We start from the raw sequence: 19,841 nt of genomic DNA, 5'->3' as shown, positions 1-19,841 counted from the left end.
GTCTGAGATAGAACTCAGGAAGTAGCTTGATTTAGTGTTCTTAATTGAGGATGTACATCTATTTCGCTATTGCCTGAAACAATGCACAATCAGCTACCGAGACAGTTCTTCTAGGCTTGGCCCAGATCTGAAGGTTCTATAGAGAACCAAGCATTTGATCTATTTCTAACTCTAAGGCGTTCAAAGGGGACCTGTTTGCCTGCCAGAGATATACAAATATATGAGAAAAGTTCTAGAGCCAATTCAGGGTCAGACATGCAGCTGATAGAGGAAAGCTCAGAGGAATACATATAATGAAAAAACACCTGGGGAGAATTTTCAAAAAACATGTATCTTCATAATGTTTTTCTGTTTGTTACCTCTAATCCATGCAAAGGGACAGTGATCACTGATGTCATTATCAAAGACACCAGTCAACAAGTACTTGTGAGCGCTGTTTGTCAAAATTAGGTCAATCAGCGAGGAGTTAGCTAGGTTTCTTAAATTAATCCATGTAGGTTTGGAGATTAGTTGAGTCAGGTTAAAATAAAGACAAATATTCTTCAAATTATCAGAGCCCGGGGTAAACCAATCCAGTTTAAAATCTCCTAAAATAACTACTTCAGGTGACAGAAAAGGTTTTAAATATTCAGAAATAGTATCAACAGCATCCTATTATAGCTGCTATAGCAAAGAGGTTGTGAGGGAATGTTAAATCCCTGGCCCTTTAGTCTCCATCAGCCCCAAACCCAGAGGAATACCCTCATCACTCGTGGCACTGTGGTATCTAATGTAGATTAACACTGACCCCCAGTGGCAAGTTACATCTACTATGGCTCTGCTAGTGTGATGGATTGTTCCAGGACATCTGGTCTTGCTATCTATTCATATTTCATATTTTTCATCTTTCTCCTCAGGTGTTCACTCGCTATGGGAAGTGTTACACATTCAACGCGGGGGGTGAGGGCCGCACCCCTCTCATAACTACCAAGGGAGGGATGGGTAACGGGCTGGAGCTCATGCTGGACATTCAGCAGGATGAGTACCTCCCAGTGTGGGGAGAGACGGGTGAGGTCAAAAGTGTGTGTGTGTGTGTGTGTGTGGTTTGATTCCAGTTCATTACACAGCTCACACGTGTGTTGCTCTATCAAACAGACTACTCTAGCTGCTCGCTGGAGCCAGTGGGTTCATTAGTTAAATAAAACATGCATGGATGGTGCAGTGACCCCTGCCTCTGTTCCCCTCCCCACAGATGAGACCACGTTTGAGGCTGGGATCAAAGTTCAGATCCACAGTCAGGAGGAGCCTTCCTTCATCGACCAGCTGGGCTTCGGGGTGGCACCTGGGTTCCAGACCTTTGTTTCCTGCCAGGAACAACGGGTAGGGACGTTACCCTTATTTGTAAAACTTTATTTCGACAAAGAAGTCATCATTTTACAATATGCCGTCAGCACCACCTGTGTAACTGTTGTAGTGCTGAACACCTATGCAATTGTAGTTGTAGCTTATGTGTGTGTGTGTGTGTGTGTGTGTGTGTGTGTGTGTGTGTGTGTGTGTGTGTGTGTGTGTGTGTGTGTGTGTGTGTGTGTGTGTGTGTGTGTGTGTGTGTGTTCTAGCTGATATACTTGCCCCCACCCTGGGGGGACTGTAAGGTGACACGGATAGACTCAGAATTCTTTGAGTCCTACAGCATCACCGCCTGCCGTATCGACTGTGAGACGCGCTACCTGGTGGAGAACTGTAACTGTCGCATGGTACATATGCCTGGTAGGTGAACCCTCACATCCAGCCGTTTACCTAGTCTGGACTTTTTACCTTTTCAAGTTCAGCTTATATTGATTGATTTTCTCTCTGTGTGCAGGAGATGCCCCATACTGCACCCCTGAGCTGTACAAAGAGTGTGCTGATCCAGCTCTCGGTAAGGAATAGATCCAGACTGTTGTTTCTTAGACCATAGCAGCTCTATTTTGGTCCCTATATCACTATCACAATGCTGCGGCCTTTCTCTTTGCCCCCAGACTTCCTGGTGGAGAGAGACAATGATTTTTGTGTGTGTGAGACACCGTGCAACATGACCAGATACAGCAAAGAGCTGTCCTTTGTCAAGATCCCCAGCAAGGCCTCTGCCAAGTATCTGGCCAAGAAATACAACAAGTCAGAGCAATACATAGCGTGAGTCTTGTATTACAAACACCAGATAAAAACTTTACAGTGATTATGGAGTACCCCGGGCAAGAAATGGAAAATACATTTGCTTTGGGCTTTGGCCCTTGCATCTTTTACCCTCCAGTTCCATTTCCAATACACAGCAACAAAATAATGATTTTCTCTATCAGAACCTTCATATGTAAACTGTTTGCTGTTTAGATGTTGAATATGGTCTCTTTCTGTAACAGTGACAATATCCTTGTTCTGGACATCTTCTTTGAGGCTCTAAACTATGAGATGATCGAACAGAAGAAAGCCTATGAAGTAGCAGGACTTTTAGGTATTTCAATGATGATGGAAAAAAAACATGGATTTTCTTTTAAAGGACACTTTGTTGGAAATGTGTTATCTTTCGGAGAAGTTTATTATCTTTGATAATCTTGTCCTTCTCTGTTCTTCCCAGGTGATATTGGTGGTCAGATGGGTCTTTTCATTGGAGCCAGTCTCCTTACTATTCTGGAGTTGTTTGACTACATCTATGAGGTAATCTTTTAATTATTTCTAGTACTCTACAGTGACAGAAAACAACCACATGTCCATTATGCTTTCTGCCTGACTCATTATTGTAAGCTCTTAGAAAAGCAGAATGAAACATTTATGGTTGCTACACATAACTCTCAAAGAGAGAGGCACGCACACAGGAATGACTCTAAAAATGTCCACCTTTTCTCTTACCAGCCTTTGTCTCAAATCGAGAGCATCACTGACCTTCATATGGGGTATCTATGTTTCCTTACAGGTGATAAAGTACAAGCTCTGTCGAAGCTCAGAGAAGAAACACAAGCACAGCAACAACGACCAGGGAGCTGTTCTGAGCCTGGACGATGTGAAATGTCACGTCAGTAACTTTCACTAAGCATTTGTAGCTCTCAGAAGAAGGCAGCCATATTGCTTCATGTCTAAACATCTAAATTAAGAATTTCATGTGCATGAAGCCAGGTTGTTTTTGTAAAAGAAAATGTGTTCTAAATGAACGTACCTGGTAAGGTTCATGAATGTGTGTGGGGGGATATTCCTAGTTTAACCTTGCACACAGCAGGATACAAGACAACCAATCCAATGATCCACATGTATCCCTTAGATTTCATTGGCTAATGTAAATTGCTTTGCAACAGAACAATGGAATACCAAATCAAAGATCCAAATATAGAAAAGTATTATCTCCAAAACTTCAGTTGATATTTTTTTCTGAGCAACGGTATAGTTAAAATGGATATCAATGGAGGTTGTGGTGTTGTGTATCAGCTTGAGAAACATGTCTTCACCCCATCAATTTCCATCAAGTTGTCTCATCTATATTTTTTGAAAAATCGGAATCTTAAAATCTTAGTGTGTAATTTAAAAGGGTGCTTTCTAAAAATGTTTAAAGCATATCTACAAACGGATACACTTTTAAATGCATGACTATGTTGTCCCTTAACTCTGCCTAACCAGTAATCAAAATAATGTTAGCTATACAGTATGAAGTTATCTTAGCCAGCCAGGTAACGATAGCTATTAAGCCAACTAGCTATTAGCCCAGCCAGCCTAGCCAACCACCACAAACACATCACAACTATAACCGCAGATCAAAAGCAAAGAAAGAGCAGAGACTTACAGATTCATGGCTGGGGCCCATCCGATAGTAACACTTTTAAAAGAGTACAAGCTGAGTTAGCTACCAAAGCAAGGGGGAGGTGGGCACTTCACCAGGGAGGAAGAGTCAGGAAAATCCGATAGCTATATAGTAAGAAAAATCCAAAATAGATAGATTCCAGATGTCAGTCAGCTAGTGGGCTAGCACCAAGCCAAGGTGGAAAAAGTTACAAAACTCCTGTAGCCAGAGAACATGCCAAAAAGTTGACAAAACAAAAAGGAGAACAGATGCTGTACTACACAATTAGAGCAAGCAGGTATGATTTTCTCTTTCTTTTTGAGCCCACAGCAAGAAGGCACCATAACACAGTCACAAAGTCCATGGAGAGCATCATGATGCAGCATGGCCGCACAATCTGTTCATTGTTTACATCACACTTCCTTCTGATTGGTGGATTGTAGCTCACCACCATCAACACTTGGTCTGGAATGTAATTACATGCTAGCATGGCTAATGGCTAATGATAGCCAGTTTGAGAAATAGTGCATTGTGGGTAGTTTAGAAGATATCAGTAAATGAGTTTATAAACATGTAATAACCCAAATATATAACTATGTTTGTACTTATAGGTAACCAGATCGTGACTACAACTAAGTTACTTAAGCAATAAGACCCGAGGAGGTGTGGTATATGGCCAATATACCACGGCTAAGGGCTGTTCTTAATCACGACGCAACGCGGAGTGCCTGGACACAGCCCTTAGCCGTGGTATATTGGCCAAATATCACAACCACCGAGGTGCCTAATTGCTATTATAAACTGGTTACCTACATAATTAGAGCAGTAAAAATAAATGTTTTGTCATACCTGTGGTATACGGTCTGATATACCACAGCTGTCAGACAATCAGCATTCAGGGCTTGAACCACCCAGTTTACAATAAGTCTTTGATCACACTGTGTTGTTACATTGGTGAGTAAAAACTCATGCTTCCTACCCTTTAAGTTTAACTTGTCTTTTTGTTTTGTTATTGGCTCATACTCCCACTCTTTTTTTGTCACCAACTATCCATTTCACATTATCCAACCCAGTCTCTCCGTGACAATTCTCATCCACCTCCTCCATACTCTGCCAATATGCTACCTTATCACACAGAGCGGAGCAACTCAGAGGACTTCACCTGCTGAGCCAATTAGAACACAAGGTAGTAAGGAAGTGGAGCATTTCAGTTTCATTCAAAAGTAGACAGATGTCAGAGTATAAAGCTTATTTGTACAGAATCTTGATGATGGGTAATGCGTAACACTTCAATAGCACTTAGATCTCCACTGGTGCAAGATTAGTGATAGCCACGTGTAGCTTGCTTGATGATAATTACTGCAGCCCACAACGTCATGAAACTGGCTATTTCATCCCATGTATACTGAGCAAAAATATAAACTAAACATGCAACAATTTCAACGATTTTACTGAGTTACAGTTCATATAAGGAAATCAGTCAATTGAAATAAATTTATTAGGCCCTAATCTACAAATTTCACATGACTGGGCAGGGGAGCAGCCATGGGTGGGCATGGGAGGGCATAGACCACCAACTTGGGAGCAAGACCCAGCCAATCAGAATACAGAAATACTCCTCAGTTTCATCAGCTGTCTGGGTGGCTGGTGTCAGATCATCCTGCAGGTGAAGAAGCCGTATGTGAAGGTCCTGGGCTGGCGTGGTTGCACGTTGTCTGTGGTTGTGAGGCCAGTTGGTCGTACTGACAAATTCTCTTAAACAACGTTGGAGGCAGCTTATGGTTGAGAAATGAACATTCAATTCTCTCGCAACAGCTCTGGTGGACTTTCCTGCAATTAGCATGCCAATTGCATGCTCCCTCAAAACTTGAGACATCTGTGGCATTGTGTTATGTGACAAAACTGCACATTTTAGTGGCCTTTTATTGTCCGCAGCACAAGGTACACCTCTGTAATAACCATGCTTGTTTAATCTGCTTCTTGATATGCCACACCTGTCAGGTGGATGGATTATATTGGCAAATAAGAAATGCTCACTAAAAAGAATGTAAACAAATTGTGCACAAAATTTGAGAGAAGTACGCTTTTTGTGCATATGGAACATTACTGTGATTTTTTATTTCAGCTCATGAAACATGGGACCAACACTTTACATGTTGCATTATATTTTTGTTCAGTACAAAATACAATGGTTCTTGTATCTTCTGAGAATGTAATTTTACTCGGGCTACATGTAGATATAGAAACCAGGACTAAGGGATTTTGGCTTTGGGTGTGTGATGGTGGGAAATGTCCTCTGATCGACTTGTAGATATTGGTTGAATGTGTGATGAGATCTTCAGGCTCACCACTGGGTTGCATGTATGTCAACATAAACCGTGTGTTTTCTGTAAGCAGTATATTGGCATGTTTGTCCATGTTACATCTGTTGTCTGTTTATGTGTATGGTTGTGTGTGTGTGGGTGGGGGACGGGGGACGGGGGGATGCATGCTTTATTTGAGTCTGTCTGTTTGTGTTTTGAATGTACGTGTGTGTGATACTTCAAAAGTAATACACTTTCTCAAGTTGATGAATAGCAGTCATGAAATTGGCCCGTTTTCTAATTTACTCCCTCTGTCCAATTGGTCAAGTTGACACAATTCAATGAAGTTACATTTTCAGAATGTATTATAGTGTAAAAACCAATACATTTTTAAATTGAAAAGATTGTTCACCATTTTCTAAGAAATAAAAGTCCAAATGGTGCTTTCCTTGTTTAATAGTTTTAGAGCTAAATGAATAGACTAGCTAGAACTATGATGACAGATGTCAAACCAGCTCTTCGACAATGGTAATATTGCTTGATTCCCCAATGTTAAACAACTGGACCACTGTTACTACAATATATTTTAGTATGAACCATTGGAGGTAGTTAGGAACACCTACAAATGATGAAGCCAATCTCTTATCACTCATGCCTCATATAACCACGCTAGATGTCTTTCTCATAGGAAAAGGGGAGTTATATGATAGTGTGTAGCTGTGTGGTGTTATTCTCAAGCACAACAGTATCATCAACATGTAAATTGAATGTAAATAAAATGCCGCAAGTAAGGAATATGGATAATGTTCTGATCGTGATTACAGAGTCTTGCCTATTGTTGTTGATGTAATTAATGTAGCTACAGTATGTGTATGTGATCTTACCTTTGTTTTTCTATTAATACTATGCTTACCAGTTTACATGTTTTCAAATGTTTTATTTATCTCAAATGCAACAATAAAGTATAACGACATTTCAATTCAGCGGAATCTGGCTTCATTTTTGGCAAGATCGAAGACAGTCTTTATTATTTTTTATGATGGCCCAAACTCCTTACAACTGTTTCATATCCATGCCAGCTGTACCTTTCCTGTACTACAAAGAAACAGAAAAGCATGTACGATACTTCCCAGAACTTAATCTTAATAAAAGGAATTACCATACCAAAATATATGTTCACAACATGGGGTAAAGGAAGTTTACAACCAGGGTCTATGTAAACCATGTCTGAATAGGCACTTTCTGTGTAAAAAACAACTGAAAACTTCCTCTATTTGACCATATTGTAGAATCTAAACTGCTGAATATATTATTCTATTGGAATGTCTGCCTTCCCTTGTGACCAGTTCCTCCCCCCCAACAAGGTCCCCTTTTGTTACAACATTTCAATAGTGTCTCACACAAGACTCCCTCCTTCTGCCAGTTAGTGTTGGTTATGAGATTATGGTCTGTGAAATGTACAATTGACACAATGAACAACACCCATACCCATCTGAGGACAGCAGAGGAGATTAATGCTGCATGCACGACTTCTGCACGAGGCACACCAAACCCATTGAGATTAGTCACAGTTTTGGGAGGATAGTTAAAGATGGTTAAAATACAAATGGGCAGGGTAGTAAAAATGTAATTGAAGGAGAGATACATCCCTGCCTGAGGGAAAGGTGTAACAAAGTAAATATTTAGCCCTCTCCTTTTACATCTGCTGAGTTGCATATATGAAATCATTTGAATTGAGATCAGTGGAATGTTGAGTATGCCAGCCCTGCTAAACTATTCGGTTTAACAAAGGCAGATTTTTATTCAAGGTGTATATATATCCAAGGTCATCCAAGGTTATGATGCAAGTCTCAGCGTTGATTTAATAGTTTCTCAGTAAGAATAATGAAGAGCCTATGTCCATCACAGTTGTGTTTTTTCCAGATGGTGATGTGTTTACTTCATGAGAAAAAGAAATCATGAAGTGTGACTCTTAAATTTCATCAATTAAAATTGTCCCACATGGATCCGTTGGCCAAGTTACTTTTCAGCTAGGTTAGGTAACTTTTCAGCCTACTCGACAACGACTGACAGAGTTCGATTAAGCTGAACCGTGGAGCACCGGTCTATGGCCCGTGACGTGAACTGTGAGGGAAGTGCCGTTCTCAAATCGAACAGTATTCTGCGCCGCTCGGTCATGTTGTCAACAAGGGAGCATCGTTCAGAAACATAACATCTCTTTTCCATAAAATATATGTTCGAATTAAAGCATATTTATCATCAGCAAATCCTTTTGCATGAAAAACATAGAATCCTGCTCATCATTAATCAACGTGTTTAAGCGCTTAAGCTATGTCACTTTTGTTTTGAGACGACTTCGCCATGGCTCACGCCTAGTAGGCAGCCCGGTTACAAAACGAATGCAATTACTTTTCACCCGGTGTAATCTCCTTTCACCGGGGTAAAACGGACCAGATAATCGAATGCCCTCAGTGATAGTACTGGGCTGAAAATAGTGGGCGGGACTGTATCTACCTTAGACTAACCAATGAAATAAGAGCTAGATCTGCCAAGCCCTCTACGCTGCCTGTATTTACAGTTCACATGACAGTTTTGTTCGTCGGCAAGGGTCTTTTCAATGGCAACTCCCAAGAAAGTCTGCATTATTGGCTCTGGCAATTGGTAAGAAAATGTATCTATATCGAAGGCTTTGTGTGTGGGTGTACTGCAGCTAGCTAACATAGCTTGGCTTGACTGACCGGCTAATTCTAGCCGCATTTTCAAACAGGTCGCTCGAGCGATAACTTTAGCTAGAATGGATCATCGATAGTGCAGGGCGCCCCTGACCATCTGTGCGTTACGGTTTGGCCAAACTGGTTCTGCATGTTTAATTTTGGTTAATTGTCACCAGATGCGTTCATGACACACAGGTTAAAATACCAAAGCCAACTATATTAATTTGACGACCGGTCGAAACACATGAGACGTTCATGGGCATTGTATCTAGCTTTCTGTTGCTAGGTAATTTGTCCTGGAACTGGAGATAAACATTGGGTTGTTGTGTTACTTGCCAGAAAATACAGACCCTACCATTAAGCTTGTTTACACTGAGCTGCACTGAAGTCAGAACGCACAACGCACCATCACAACTTATTGTGAAATAGACACACGATTTATTCAAAATTCGTGACAGGCACATGGAAAAGTCCACTTTTTGTTTGTACTTGATTTATCACAATGCATTTTGTGTGTAAACACTTTTCTTTCTTCATAATTGAGGGCCTTATTACTGATGAATGTTTTTTTTTATGACCATGTTCTTTCTGCTTGCATTTTGAATTTATATTGATGTGTGTATTTTCTGTCTTTATGTAATTCAAGGCTCATCTGTAAATGAGATCTTGGTCTCCGTATGAATCCCTCAATAAAATAAATAACACATTTGTGTACATTACACAAATTCCAATTTTGTTGTGGTTAACTTTAGCTAGGCCAGCTAGGTGGCTAATGTTAGCTAGGCTAGGGGTTAGGGCTAGCTAAGTAGTTAAAGGGTTAAGGTTCGGGGAAGGGTTTGCTAACATGCTAAGTAGTTGCAAAGTATCTCAAAAGTAGTAGTTAATTAGTGAAAATGCTGAAGTTATCCATAATGAGATTCAAATATTCAACCTTTGGGTTGCTAGACATTAGCGGTATATGCTCACCGACTGGAGTGCGGACCTCGTTCATCTTTCAATTACCCACGTGGGTTAGTATGCTTGTAAAAATCAATGAGTCGATGGGAGAGGTGGGACTGCGGTGTCCAAGTTCTATTTTAGCACCTGGCTATGCAGACAGCTGTTGACGTGCGCGAGCAGGGTGGATGACATGATTTAATAACATGCATGTGTACATTTTATTTTGCAACACTTGTGCACACAATGCGGCTGGTTTAGTTAGCATGTTAGAGGTTGACAATGAATATGATGGGTCTAATCTTTAATGCTCAGGAAGCTGTGACTCAAACTCCCATTAGACACCTATGCAAGCTTTATGCCAAAATATGTTCCTTACTCACCAAATTGTTTTATTTAACCTTTTTAACTAGGCAAGTCAGTTAATAACTAATTCTTATTTACAATGACGGCCTAGGAACAGTGGATTAACTGCCTTGTTCAGGGGCAGAACAACAGATTTTTACCTTGTCAGCTCGGGGATTCGATCTAGCAACCTTTCGGTTACTGGCTACCTGCTATTGAGCAATTATCTTCATTTACTCCAGCTAAGGCCGATATGTACTTCCCAAAAAAGCATAAATAAATCTGCAAGCAACCGAGAGGAGAAAAAACAAACAATTTTTTTAATTTTTATTTTTATATTGGGTATTCTGGTTTTCTCTCGTAAATAGCTATTGAACCAAACATGCCATGACAATGAAAATGTTATATTCTGATTCAGGGGAGGATGGAGAACAATCAGCACCTTTTTTCGTGTGAATTATTATAAAACTATTTTAAAGATTGAAAACTGAATAAAAAATCCACACAAGAAAAGGTTGATTGTTCTCCATCCTCCCCTGATTCAGAATATCCAATGTTCATTGTCATGGCATGCTTGGTGAATGCAATTGACGAGAGAGAACCGACTATCCAATATGAAACAAATTTGACCTCTGTGCCGAACCAAGCCATACCTACCTTCTCTCTAAAAAGTCAGGTAATTAATACTTTCCTGTTGATATTTTGTCTGAAATTTCGAGCAGCTGACGAACAAACCGCACAGACAACCGGTAGAGTAAGTTTACATATTGTATTCCACCTTCTGAATTATAAGAAACATTTACACTAGTTTGCAGGCATTAGTTTCAGACTGTATATACCAGTTAATTGTGTATTACAGCCTGATTTATCAGACTAGAAGGACATTTTCTTTAAAACTGCAACATTTTCTCTCAGCCTCATGACAAAATGTGTTGAAATGCAGGAAGTTAGCCGTTTTCCCAAAAAATATAGATTTTGGGGGGGGGGCTGGAAATAATTATATTCGACCCTAGTGCCCCAAATGAGTTAGTCCAGCCCTGTTGTTCATGAATCCATCAGTCTCCAACTCTGTATTCCCCACCTTAACTTTTTTAAATATATATTTATATAAATGCAATTAATAAAAAATAAAAAAATCTAAACAAATAAATAAAAACTGTTGCTGTGCGATGTCTCATTACCAGGTGGATTATCATTAATCCAAAATTGCCATGCCAATTTTAAAAGTGAAGCTGCTTTTGGCTTGAAATGACATGCACAGTTTCAGGTGGAGTTTGCAACATTTGTAATCTTTCATGTATCACCACAGGTATTAATCCAGTTATGAGATGAATAGTGTTGTTGCATTATGTAATGTTAGCCATAATTGGCCATTGCATGCAAACAAACTTTAGCTGGGTGACCATCAATCCAATTACCCTTAACCATAAAATAGAGCAACTACCATTTGCCTAATTAATAGGATAATTAAGGGTCAATCTGGCAAGTTGTACATTTGCAATAAGATTAAGTTGTTTGGGCTCCTTTCTGTCAAGTATTTTTGGCACTTGCATTCTTCAGTCTAGGGTGCAATTGTTCTTGTAGAAAACCACAGAGCAAATATAATAATTTACATTGCAATTTCTCTACTACACAGGGGCTCTGCCATTGCCAAAATAGTAGGCGCCAATGTTGCTCACAACTCCAAGTTTGACAACACTGTGACCATGTGGGTGTTTGAGGAGATGGTGGACGGTCGCAAACTGACAGAGATCATCAACACTGACCATGAGAACGTCAAGTACCTGCCTGGACACAAGCTACCCCCCAATGTGGTGAGGAGCACATCGCATGCTGCTATGTGTTGTAATCCTGCTCAGAAATGTGAAGAAAAAAAAATATATATATATATATACAAATTCTATAATCCATTATTCACATAATGGAAATTGACCTACCCCTCAACCAATACCCTTCATGCCTGGTTAATTGTTACCCTCATCACATCTTTGCCTAATGCTATGTGACAGTTTGTTCTGTCACAACTAGGAGGTCCTAAACCGGCTGAGTAATAAACTGCTGTGGGGAATGGTGTCAGCTGCCTTCTGCTGGACTATATGTGTAAAGGTTCAGCCCTGGCTCAGTTATGTGTTGCAGCTGTCCTTGCAGCTCTCACTACAATCCACAGTACACCCCATAGCAATTTCCAGAGAGGAGTTCTCCAAGGATTAGAATGAAACTGAGAATGCTGTTTAATGACTACAGCTCAGGGTTCAACACCATAGTGCCCTCAAAGCTCATCACTAAGCTAAGAACCCTGGGACCAAACACCTCCCTCTGCAACTGGATCCTGGACTTCCTTACGGGCCACCCCCAGGTGGTAAGGGTAGGCGACAGCACGTCTGCCACGCTGATCCTCAACACTGGGGCCCCTCGGGTGTGTACTTAGTTCCCTCCTGTACTCCCTGTTCACCCACGACTGCGTGGCCAGACATGACTCCAACACCATCATTAAGTTTGCTGACGACAACAGTGACATGATCTCCGACAACAATGAGACAGCCTATAGGGAGGAGGTCAGAGACCTGGCAGTGTGGTGCCAGGACAACAACCTCTACCTCAATGTGAGCAAAAGAAAGGAGCTGATCGTGGACTACAGGAAAAGGCGGGCCGAACATGCCCCCATTCACATCGACTGGGTTGTAGTGGAGCGGGTCGAGAGTTTCAAGTTCCTTGGTGTCCACATCACTAACAAATTATCATGGTCCAAACACACAAACAGTTGTGAAGAGGGTACGACATCACCTTTTCCCCCTCAGGAGACTGAAAAGATTTGGCATGGGTCCCCAGATCCTCAAAGGTCTACAGCTGCACCATCGAGAGCATCCTGACCGGTTGCATCAACCGCCTGGTATGGCAACTGCTTGGCATCTGACCGTAAGGCTCTACAGAGGGTAGTGCGTACGACCCAGTACATCACTGGGGCCAAGCTTCCTGACATCCAGGACCAATATAATAGGCGATGTCAGAGGCAAGCCCAAAAATTGGTCAGAAACTCGTGTCACCCAAGTCATAGACTGTTCTCTGCTGCCGCATGGTACCGGAGCGCCAAGTCTAGGACCAAAAGGATCCTTAATAGCTTCTACCTCCAAGACTGCTGAACAATAAATCAAATGGCCACCGGACTATTTACATTGACACCCCCTCCCCCCCTCCATTTGTTCTGTACGCTGCTGCTCGCTGTTTATCTATGCATAGTCACTACACCCCTACCTATGTGTACAAATGACCTTGACTAACCTGTACCCCCGCACATTGACTCGGTATCGATACCCCCTGTATATAGCCTTGTTATTGTTATTTTGTTACTTTTTATTTAAAAAAAATTACTTTAGTTTATTTGGTGTATATATTATCTTAACTCTTGAACTGCACTGTTGGTTAAGGGCTTGTAAGTAAGCATTTCACGGTAAGGTCTACACTTGTTGTATTTGGCGCATGTGACAAGGTTTTGATTTGATTTGAACCCCTGGCTTGCAGTCAACAGATTTGGCAGAATGAGTCATGCTGTCTTAACTGATTTAGCACAGACCAAGCAATCACTACATTATGTTACACAATTATAAAATAACCGTTTTTTTTTTATACCTTTGATGTACTGTAGCTTTTTGGACCGTGGCACCCACTATTTAGAATCAATAACACATTAATTTGACAATGTACAACCTAACAAAGATCCTTGCAGGATCGAAATGTTGTTTGTGAATAAAGGTGCATGATGGAGCTTATGAGTGTGCAGGCTCTTTCTTTTATATTTACAATGTGCAAGGACTACATGAAACCAGCAGACCAAGACCAGTGCCTCTAACTATCCTCTCCTGTTTCTTCCCCAGTTGGCAGTTCCTGAGCTGGTGGATGCTGCCAAGGAAGCAGACATCCTAGTGTTTGTGATCCCCCACCAGTTCATTGGCAGAGTGTGTGACACCATGAAGGGGAAGATAAAGATTAATGCACTAGGGATGTCACTCATCAAGGTTTGGCTAATACCCATGCTCTCTTCAGCAGACCTATAACAGTAGCCCAGTTGGTAGAGCATGGCATCATAGAGTTTTGATTCCCGGGACCAACAATATGTTAAAGTAACAATAATACATTAAAATGTATGCACGCATGACACTAAGTCGCTTTGGTTAAAGGTGTCTGCTAAATGGCATGCATTACCTTCAGAATGTATTCACACCCCTTGACTTTTTCCACCTTGTGTTACAGCCTGAATTTAATGTGTATAAAATTGAGATTTTTTTTTGGGGGGGGGGGGTCACTGGTCTACACACAATACCCCATAATGTCAAAGTGGAATTATGTTCTGGAGTAAAAATGTGCTTAACAAATCACATAAGTTGCAATAATAGTGTTGCTTTTTGAATGACTACGTCATCTTTGTACCCCGCACACACACATATCTGGAAGGTCCCGCAAACACAGAATTCCAAACACCGATTCAACCACAAAGACCACAGAGGTTTTCCAATGCCTTGTAAAAGAAGGGGACCTATTGGTAGCTGGGTCAAAAAAATATCTAATATTAAGCAGACGTTGAGCATGGTGAAGTTATGAATTACACGTTGGGTGGTGTATCATTACACCCAGTCACTACAAAGATACAGGCATCCTTCCTAACTCTGCTGGAGAGGAAAGTAACCGCTCAGGGGTTTCACTGAGTCCAATGGTGACTTTAAAACAGAGTTGAATGGCTGTGGTAGAACTGAGGATGGCTCCACAACATTGTAGTTACTCCACAATACTAACCTAATTGTACAGAATACAAAGATTCCAAAACATGCATCCTGTTTGTAACAAGGCACTAAAGTAATACTGCAAAAAATGTGGCAAAAGCAATTTACTTTTTGTCCTGAATAAGGTGTGTTGGGTCAAATCCAATTCAACACATTACTGAGTACCACTCTCCATATTGGTGGTGGCTGCATCATGTTATGGATATGCTTTTAATCTTTAAAGACTAAGGACTTTTTCAGGATAAAAAAGAAACGGAATGGAGCTAAGCAAAGGCAAAATCCTAGAGGAAAACCTGGTTCAGTCTGTTTTCCATCAGACACTCGGAAATGAATTTGCCATTCAGCAGGACAATAACCTTAAACACTAGGCCACATCTATCAAGAAGACAGTGAATGTTCCTGAGTGGCTGAGTTAGTTTTGACTTAAATCTACTTAATCTACGGCAAGACCTAAAAATGGTTGTCTAGCAATGATCAACAACCAATTTGAGAGAGCTTGAAGAATTTTGAAAATAATACTTGGCAAATGTTGCACAATCCAGGTGTGGAAAGCTCTTAGACTTACCCAGAAATACTCAACAGCTGTAATTGCTGCCAAATGTTCTTCAAAGTATTGACTCGGGTGTGAATACTTAAGTAAATGAGATTTCATTTTCAATAAATTTGCCAACATTTCGAAAAACATGTTTTCACTTTGGCATTATGGGGTATAGTGTGTAGAACACATTTTGAATTCAGTCTGTAATACAACAAAATATGGAATGCGTCAAGGGGTATGAATACATTCTGAAGACACTGTATATTGTGATGTAGGTCATAGCTCCACTGTAATATATTGTGGGGTCTGAAATTATTGACAACCTTGGCCCTGATAAAGACGAGCAATAAATTCAAATACTGAGCTATATTGTCTGCCCAAAATAATTAGGAAATTATATTTTATACTAATACAATTTCACAGAGAAAGAGATTTGGTTTAACAAGTAATACTTTTTTCCCCCCTCAAAGGTAGGGGTCAAAATGATTGACACCCCTAAAGATTCTTATTAAATAAAGTAGTCAAGTTTAGTATTTTGTCCCATATTCCTAGCACGTACAAACTTGTTAAATGTATTTGCAGTTCGTTTTGGTTTTGTTTCAGATTATTTTGTGCCCAATATAAATGAATGGTAAATAATTTGTCATTTGGAGTCACTTCTATTATAAATAAGAATAGAATATGTTTCTAAACACTTCTACATTATTATGGATCCTACCATGATTATGGATAATCCTGAATGAATTGTGAATAATGATGAGTGAGAAAGTTACAAAGGGTCAATGTATGCTCACCTCTGTTATTGGTAATGATCAACAACAAAAAATACTTGTTTAACAAAATCTCTTTCTCTGAGCAATTGTATCAGTATAAAATCGTTTAAATTCCATTTTTTTTCAGCATACAATATAGCTCAGTATTTTGAATTATTTATTTTATACAGTCATTGTTGCTCATCATTATCAACGGTGTCAATAATTTCAGACCCCGCTGTACGTCTTTTGAATTGCTTTACTGTGTGTACTGTGTACTCGTGCTACGTATTCGACTCCAGGGTGTGGATGAGGGTCCTGACGGACTGAAGCTCATCTCTGATGTGATCCAGGAGAAGTTGGGCATCGCCATGAGTGTGTTGATGGGGGCCAACATCGCCAACGAGGTCGCCGATGAGAAGTTCTGTGAGACCACTATCGGTTAGATTCCACATTGTAATGGGCTTGAGTTATCATTGTCTTACATACTTCTGAATGGTGTGCTGTCCAGCATTTTTTATTTTTTTTCTTCCCCTTACTTTTCAGTTTGCACTGTATACATTTATCCAAACCAAATGTTCAGTAAGGCATTCATTTCATTCTATTTTGTCAATATGTGTGGAGACATTTAGTAAAGGTATTCACTCTCAACATATTTCCAACCTCCAAACAGTGGTGAATGGAAAGAGACCTCCGTTACATAAAAAACCCAAAAGTATAATGACGTTTTCCAATTGCCATTAGGCCAGAATTTATCTGTCTACTGCAGTTCGCGTGTGACTCTGCCTTTTCATAATGTCAGTGTTCTCGTTGAACCACATCACATTTTAGAGTGTAGGCTATACCACCCGTTTTCAAGTCCATTCGCTCGTTTCATGCCTCTGACATGTGGTAATGATAAAAAGTGGTGTAATAGCCAACTTTGAGGACCATTAGTGCTTTTTTTTTTGCATGTGACCTTACCATGAAAACCCTGTGCCCTAGCCAGTAACGAGAGCCTGGTAATTAGGCCTTTAATTAGGGCCTGTACCTTGAGTTTTCCTCGTTATGTCATATGGTAAGTGCTAGAGTTTTTCATTAAATATTTGAAAGATAAATATATGTTAGGATTGAAAAGGGTTAACTATTTCTCTCTCCAATTCTCCCTCTCCCAAGGATGTAAGGATAAAGAACATGGGGCTTTGCTGAAGGAACTCATGCAGACCAGTAACTTCCGGGTCACTGTAGTGGAGGAGTCCGATGTGGTTGAAATCTGTGGAGCACTGAAGGTGAGCGAGCACTCAACCATTAAGGCTGTGTTTACATAGGCGGCCCAATTCTGATTCCTTTTCCACTAATTGGTCTTTTGACCAAACAGAACAGCTCTTTTGCCAATAATTGGGCTACCTGTGTTAACGCAGCCTTATAGATTCTCCCTGGCCTCGCCTTGCTTAATGTCTAGTCATGTTGTCTCGACGTCTGAATCTCAACACTCCTCATTTCCAATTGTATACTTTCTACTTTCCCTTCATCGACTTCTTAGATGAAGGGCAGACTGGAGAAAGTGTGCTTGTAAGAAAAAGGGCTGTCCTTATGTGTTGAAGCCGTTAAACCCTGCCCTCCTCTCTGTGGCTGTCAGAACATTGTGGCGGTGGGGGCGGGCTTCTGTGACGGCCTGGGCTTCGGGGACAACACCAAGGCCGCTGTGATCCGACTGGGGCTGATGGAGATGATCGCCTTCGCACGCATCTTCTGCACCGCAGGACCCGTCTCCTCGGCAACCTTCCTGGAGAGTTGTGGCGTGGCCGACCTCATCACGACCTGCTATGGCGGCCGCAACCGTAAAGTGGCCGAAGCCTTTGCCAAGACGGGGAAGGTGAGACGGTGACTTAATTGGCTTTTAGATAAAGACAGGGCGACGTAAAAATGAAAAATGGTTTGAATTATAGCCTTTAAGATTGGAACGGGGAAAATACAGAAGATGAGAGCTTTAAATTGATTTTTTTAAAAGTTTTTTTTGTCAGATGACCTCATGGATAACGTTTGTATGTCTCTGCATCCAGTATCAAGGAAGTTGGAGGTAGTTCCGTTAGCCAACGCAGAGAACTGAAATGGTATCCATTATTTCATCTGATAAAGTGCATAATTGCCAAAAATATCGCACTATCCCTTTAATGATAAGCTTTGAAAATAAAAAGGGGGCCAGAGAGTGAATTTTAGTTCAAATGTAATTTTGGGGTGAGAGTGGCCTTGACTTCAACAGCCATGTTTTTATTCTGCTCAGTCAATTGAAGAGCTGGAGAAAGAGATGCTGAATGGACAAAAGCTCCAGGGACCAGCAACAGCAGCTGAAGTCCATGTCATCCTAAAGAGCAAAAATATGCTTGACAAGTAAGTTGGCACAGACATCAAACAGCTCTTTCACCCATGAAGAAACTGATGTTACTTTGCATGTGGTGATTCCCTTACAAATAACCTCTGGCTCTGTCGAGTGAATCACCTCGGTTATATGCAAATAAAAAGGATACATCTGAAATAGTTAAAACAATGGAGTTATTCTTAAAGGCCAAGGATAATGACTGTGACAACTCCCCCCCCCCTCTCTTGTCCCAGGTTCCCACTGTTCAACGCTGTGTACCAGATTTGCTACCAGGGTCATCCAGTCGCAGAGTTTATCAAGTGTTTGCAAAACCACCCGGAGCACATGTAGGCTAGCAGACTGGCCAAGTGACTGGAGAAGCAGGATCAACACCACTTTCACTTTGTACCTGTTAGAAAATAGATGGGAGAATACGCACAGTCCACAGCTCCGATGCAGCAATCAGACTCCAACGGACAACGTTGAAGTAAGGTTAGCTTGCATTGGACTTGTGGTGTATGCTGCAGCTATTCTACTGTGTACTGTCTTTCGGATTTGTACGTACCTCCTATATTATAGAAGTGGTTTCCTGTTCTTGTTTTCTACAGGAGTATGCTCACCCAGCATGTACTTGTTGGCGTCGAATCAAACGCCACTCTCCGTCCTCAGCTGTTGTTGGCACATCCATTGTGATACCTCACTTCGTTATCGTTTGGCTTATTCATGTTAATTGTGGTTAGGCTTTGTGGCAGATGCTAGGCTATTTGTGTCCTTTTTTTGCTTGTGTAATTCTGTTTTTCTCTGCATCCTTTGACGTTTGATTCTTGACTTGTATTGGTCGTTAGGCTAGTTGCTCGATTCAATCCATGTTGCGGATGTTCAGCTCTATAGCACGATTGGAATTTAAAGGCAATGTTCCTGCGTTCACTGCGTATGTCCGCTCAATCGGAAATGACCTTTAAATTTCAATCAAGCTATAGTGCTCAACTTCTGTAATACGGATTGAATCGAGCCCTAGATTTACATAGCAACGGGTAAGAGAAAAATGCAAGTGCCTTACAATGCCACATTGCTGAAAAGTCTTGGCTGTTGTGCTTTGTGAAACCAAATACCTTTTACCTCTTATCGTCCTTCCATTTAGCCATTCGTAACCATGACGCTGCCTTTGAATTGCACTAACATGTGGCTTATGTTTGAAAAGGGTGTATTTTAAAAATAAGATTTGCCTTTTGAAATAAATGTTTTATTCCAGTGCCGTCAAATGGCTGGCCTTTTCATTTGGCTGCTTGTTCACAGCTCTAGAGGGCAGTTCTATTTCAGTGATGTCAACTGGAATCTCAGCACTGTAGCTCGTGGTCA

General features: G+C 40.9%; 2 protein-coding genes across 3 annotated transcripts in view; both read left to right on the top strand.

The window, feature by feature from the left end:
• The window catches only part of LOC106571949 (acid-sensing ion channel 1), an 88,319-nt gene extending 82,059 nt beyond the window's left edge, over positions 1-6,260 (top strand). The window contains exons 3-11 of the mRNA XM_014145549.2: positions 897-1,047; positions 1,232-1,359; positions 1,596-1,746; positions 1,841-1,897; positions 1,998-2,151; positions 2,376-2,467; positions 2,591-2,670; positions 2,927-3,025; positions 4,855-6,260. Coding sequence (XP_014001024.1) covers positions 897-1,047; positions 1,232-1,359; positions 1,596-1,746; positions 1,841-1,897; positions 1,998-2,151; positions 2,376-2,467; positions 2,591-2,670; positions 2,927-3,025; positions 4,855-4,950 — 1,008 coding nt within the window. The 3' untranslated portion in view covers positions 4,951-6,260. The remainder of the gene's footprint in view (positions 1-896; positions 1,048-1,231; positions 1,360-1,595; positions 1,747-1,840; positions 1,898-1,997; positions 2,152-2,375; positions 2,468-2,590; positions 2,671-2,926; positions 3,026-4,854) is intronic.
• A 2,348-nt stretch (positions 6,261-8,608) lies between these two features.
• On the top strand, positions 8,609-19,744 carry LOC106571950 (glycerol-3-phosphate dehydrogenase [NAD(+)], cytoplasmic). Of its 2 annotated transcripts, XM_014145550.2 has the most exons (8): positions 8,609-8,745; positions 11,716-11,893; positions 13,952-14,092; positions 16,447-16,585; positions 17,300-17,412; positions 17,763-17,999; positions 18,408-18,514; positions 18,737-19,744. In XM_014145550.2, exons 1-8 carry the CDS (start codon positions 8,702-8,704, stop codon positions 18,831-18,833), a joined length of 1,056 nt encoding a protein of 351 aa, XP_014001025.1. In that variant the 5' UTR covers positions 8,609-8,701; the 3' UTR covers positions 18,834-19,744. The 2 variants fall into 2 exon arrangements, with proteins under 2 accessions (XP_014001025.1, XP_014001026.1); XM_014145551.2 differs by lacking the exon at positions 11,716-11,893 and having other exon boundaries at positions 8,628-8,745.
• The last annotated feature ends 97 nt before the right edge of the window (positions 19,745-19,841 follow it).

The sequence above is a fragment of the Salmo salar genome, chromosome ssa15 (genome assembly GCF_905237065.1).
Source record: "Salmo salar chromosome ssa15, Ssal_v3.1, whole genome shotgun sequence".
In the NCBI taxonomy this organism is placed as follows: Eukaryota; Metazoa; Chordata; class Actinopteri; order Salmoniformes; family Salmonidae; genus Salmo; species Salmo salar.
The sequence above is the reverse complement of the archived record's forward strand: the minus strand, read 5'-3'. Positions and strand labels throughout refer to the sequence as shown.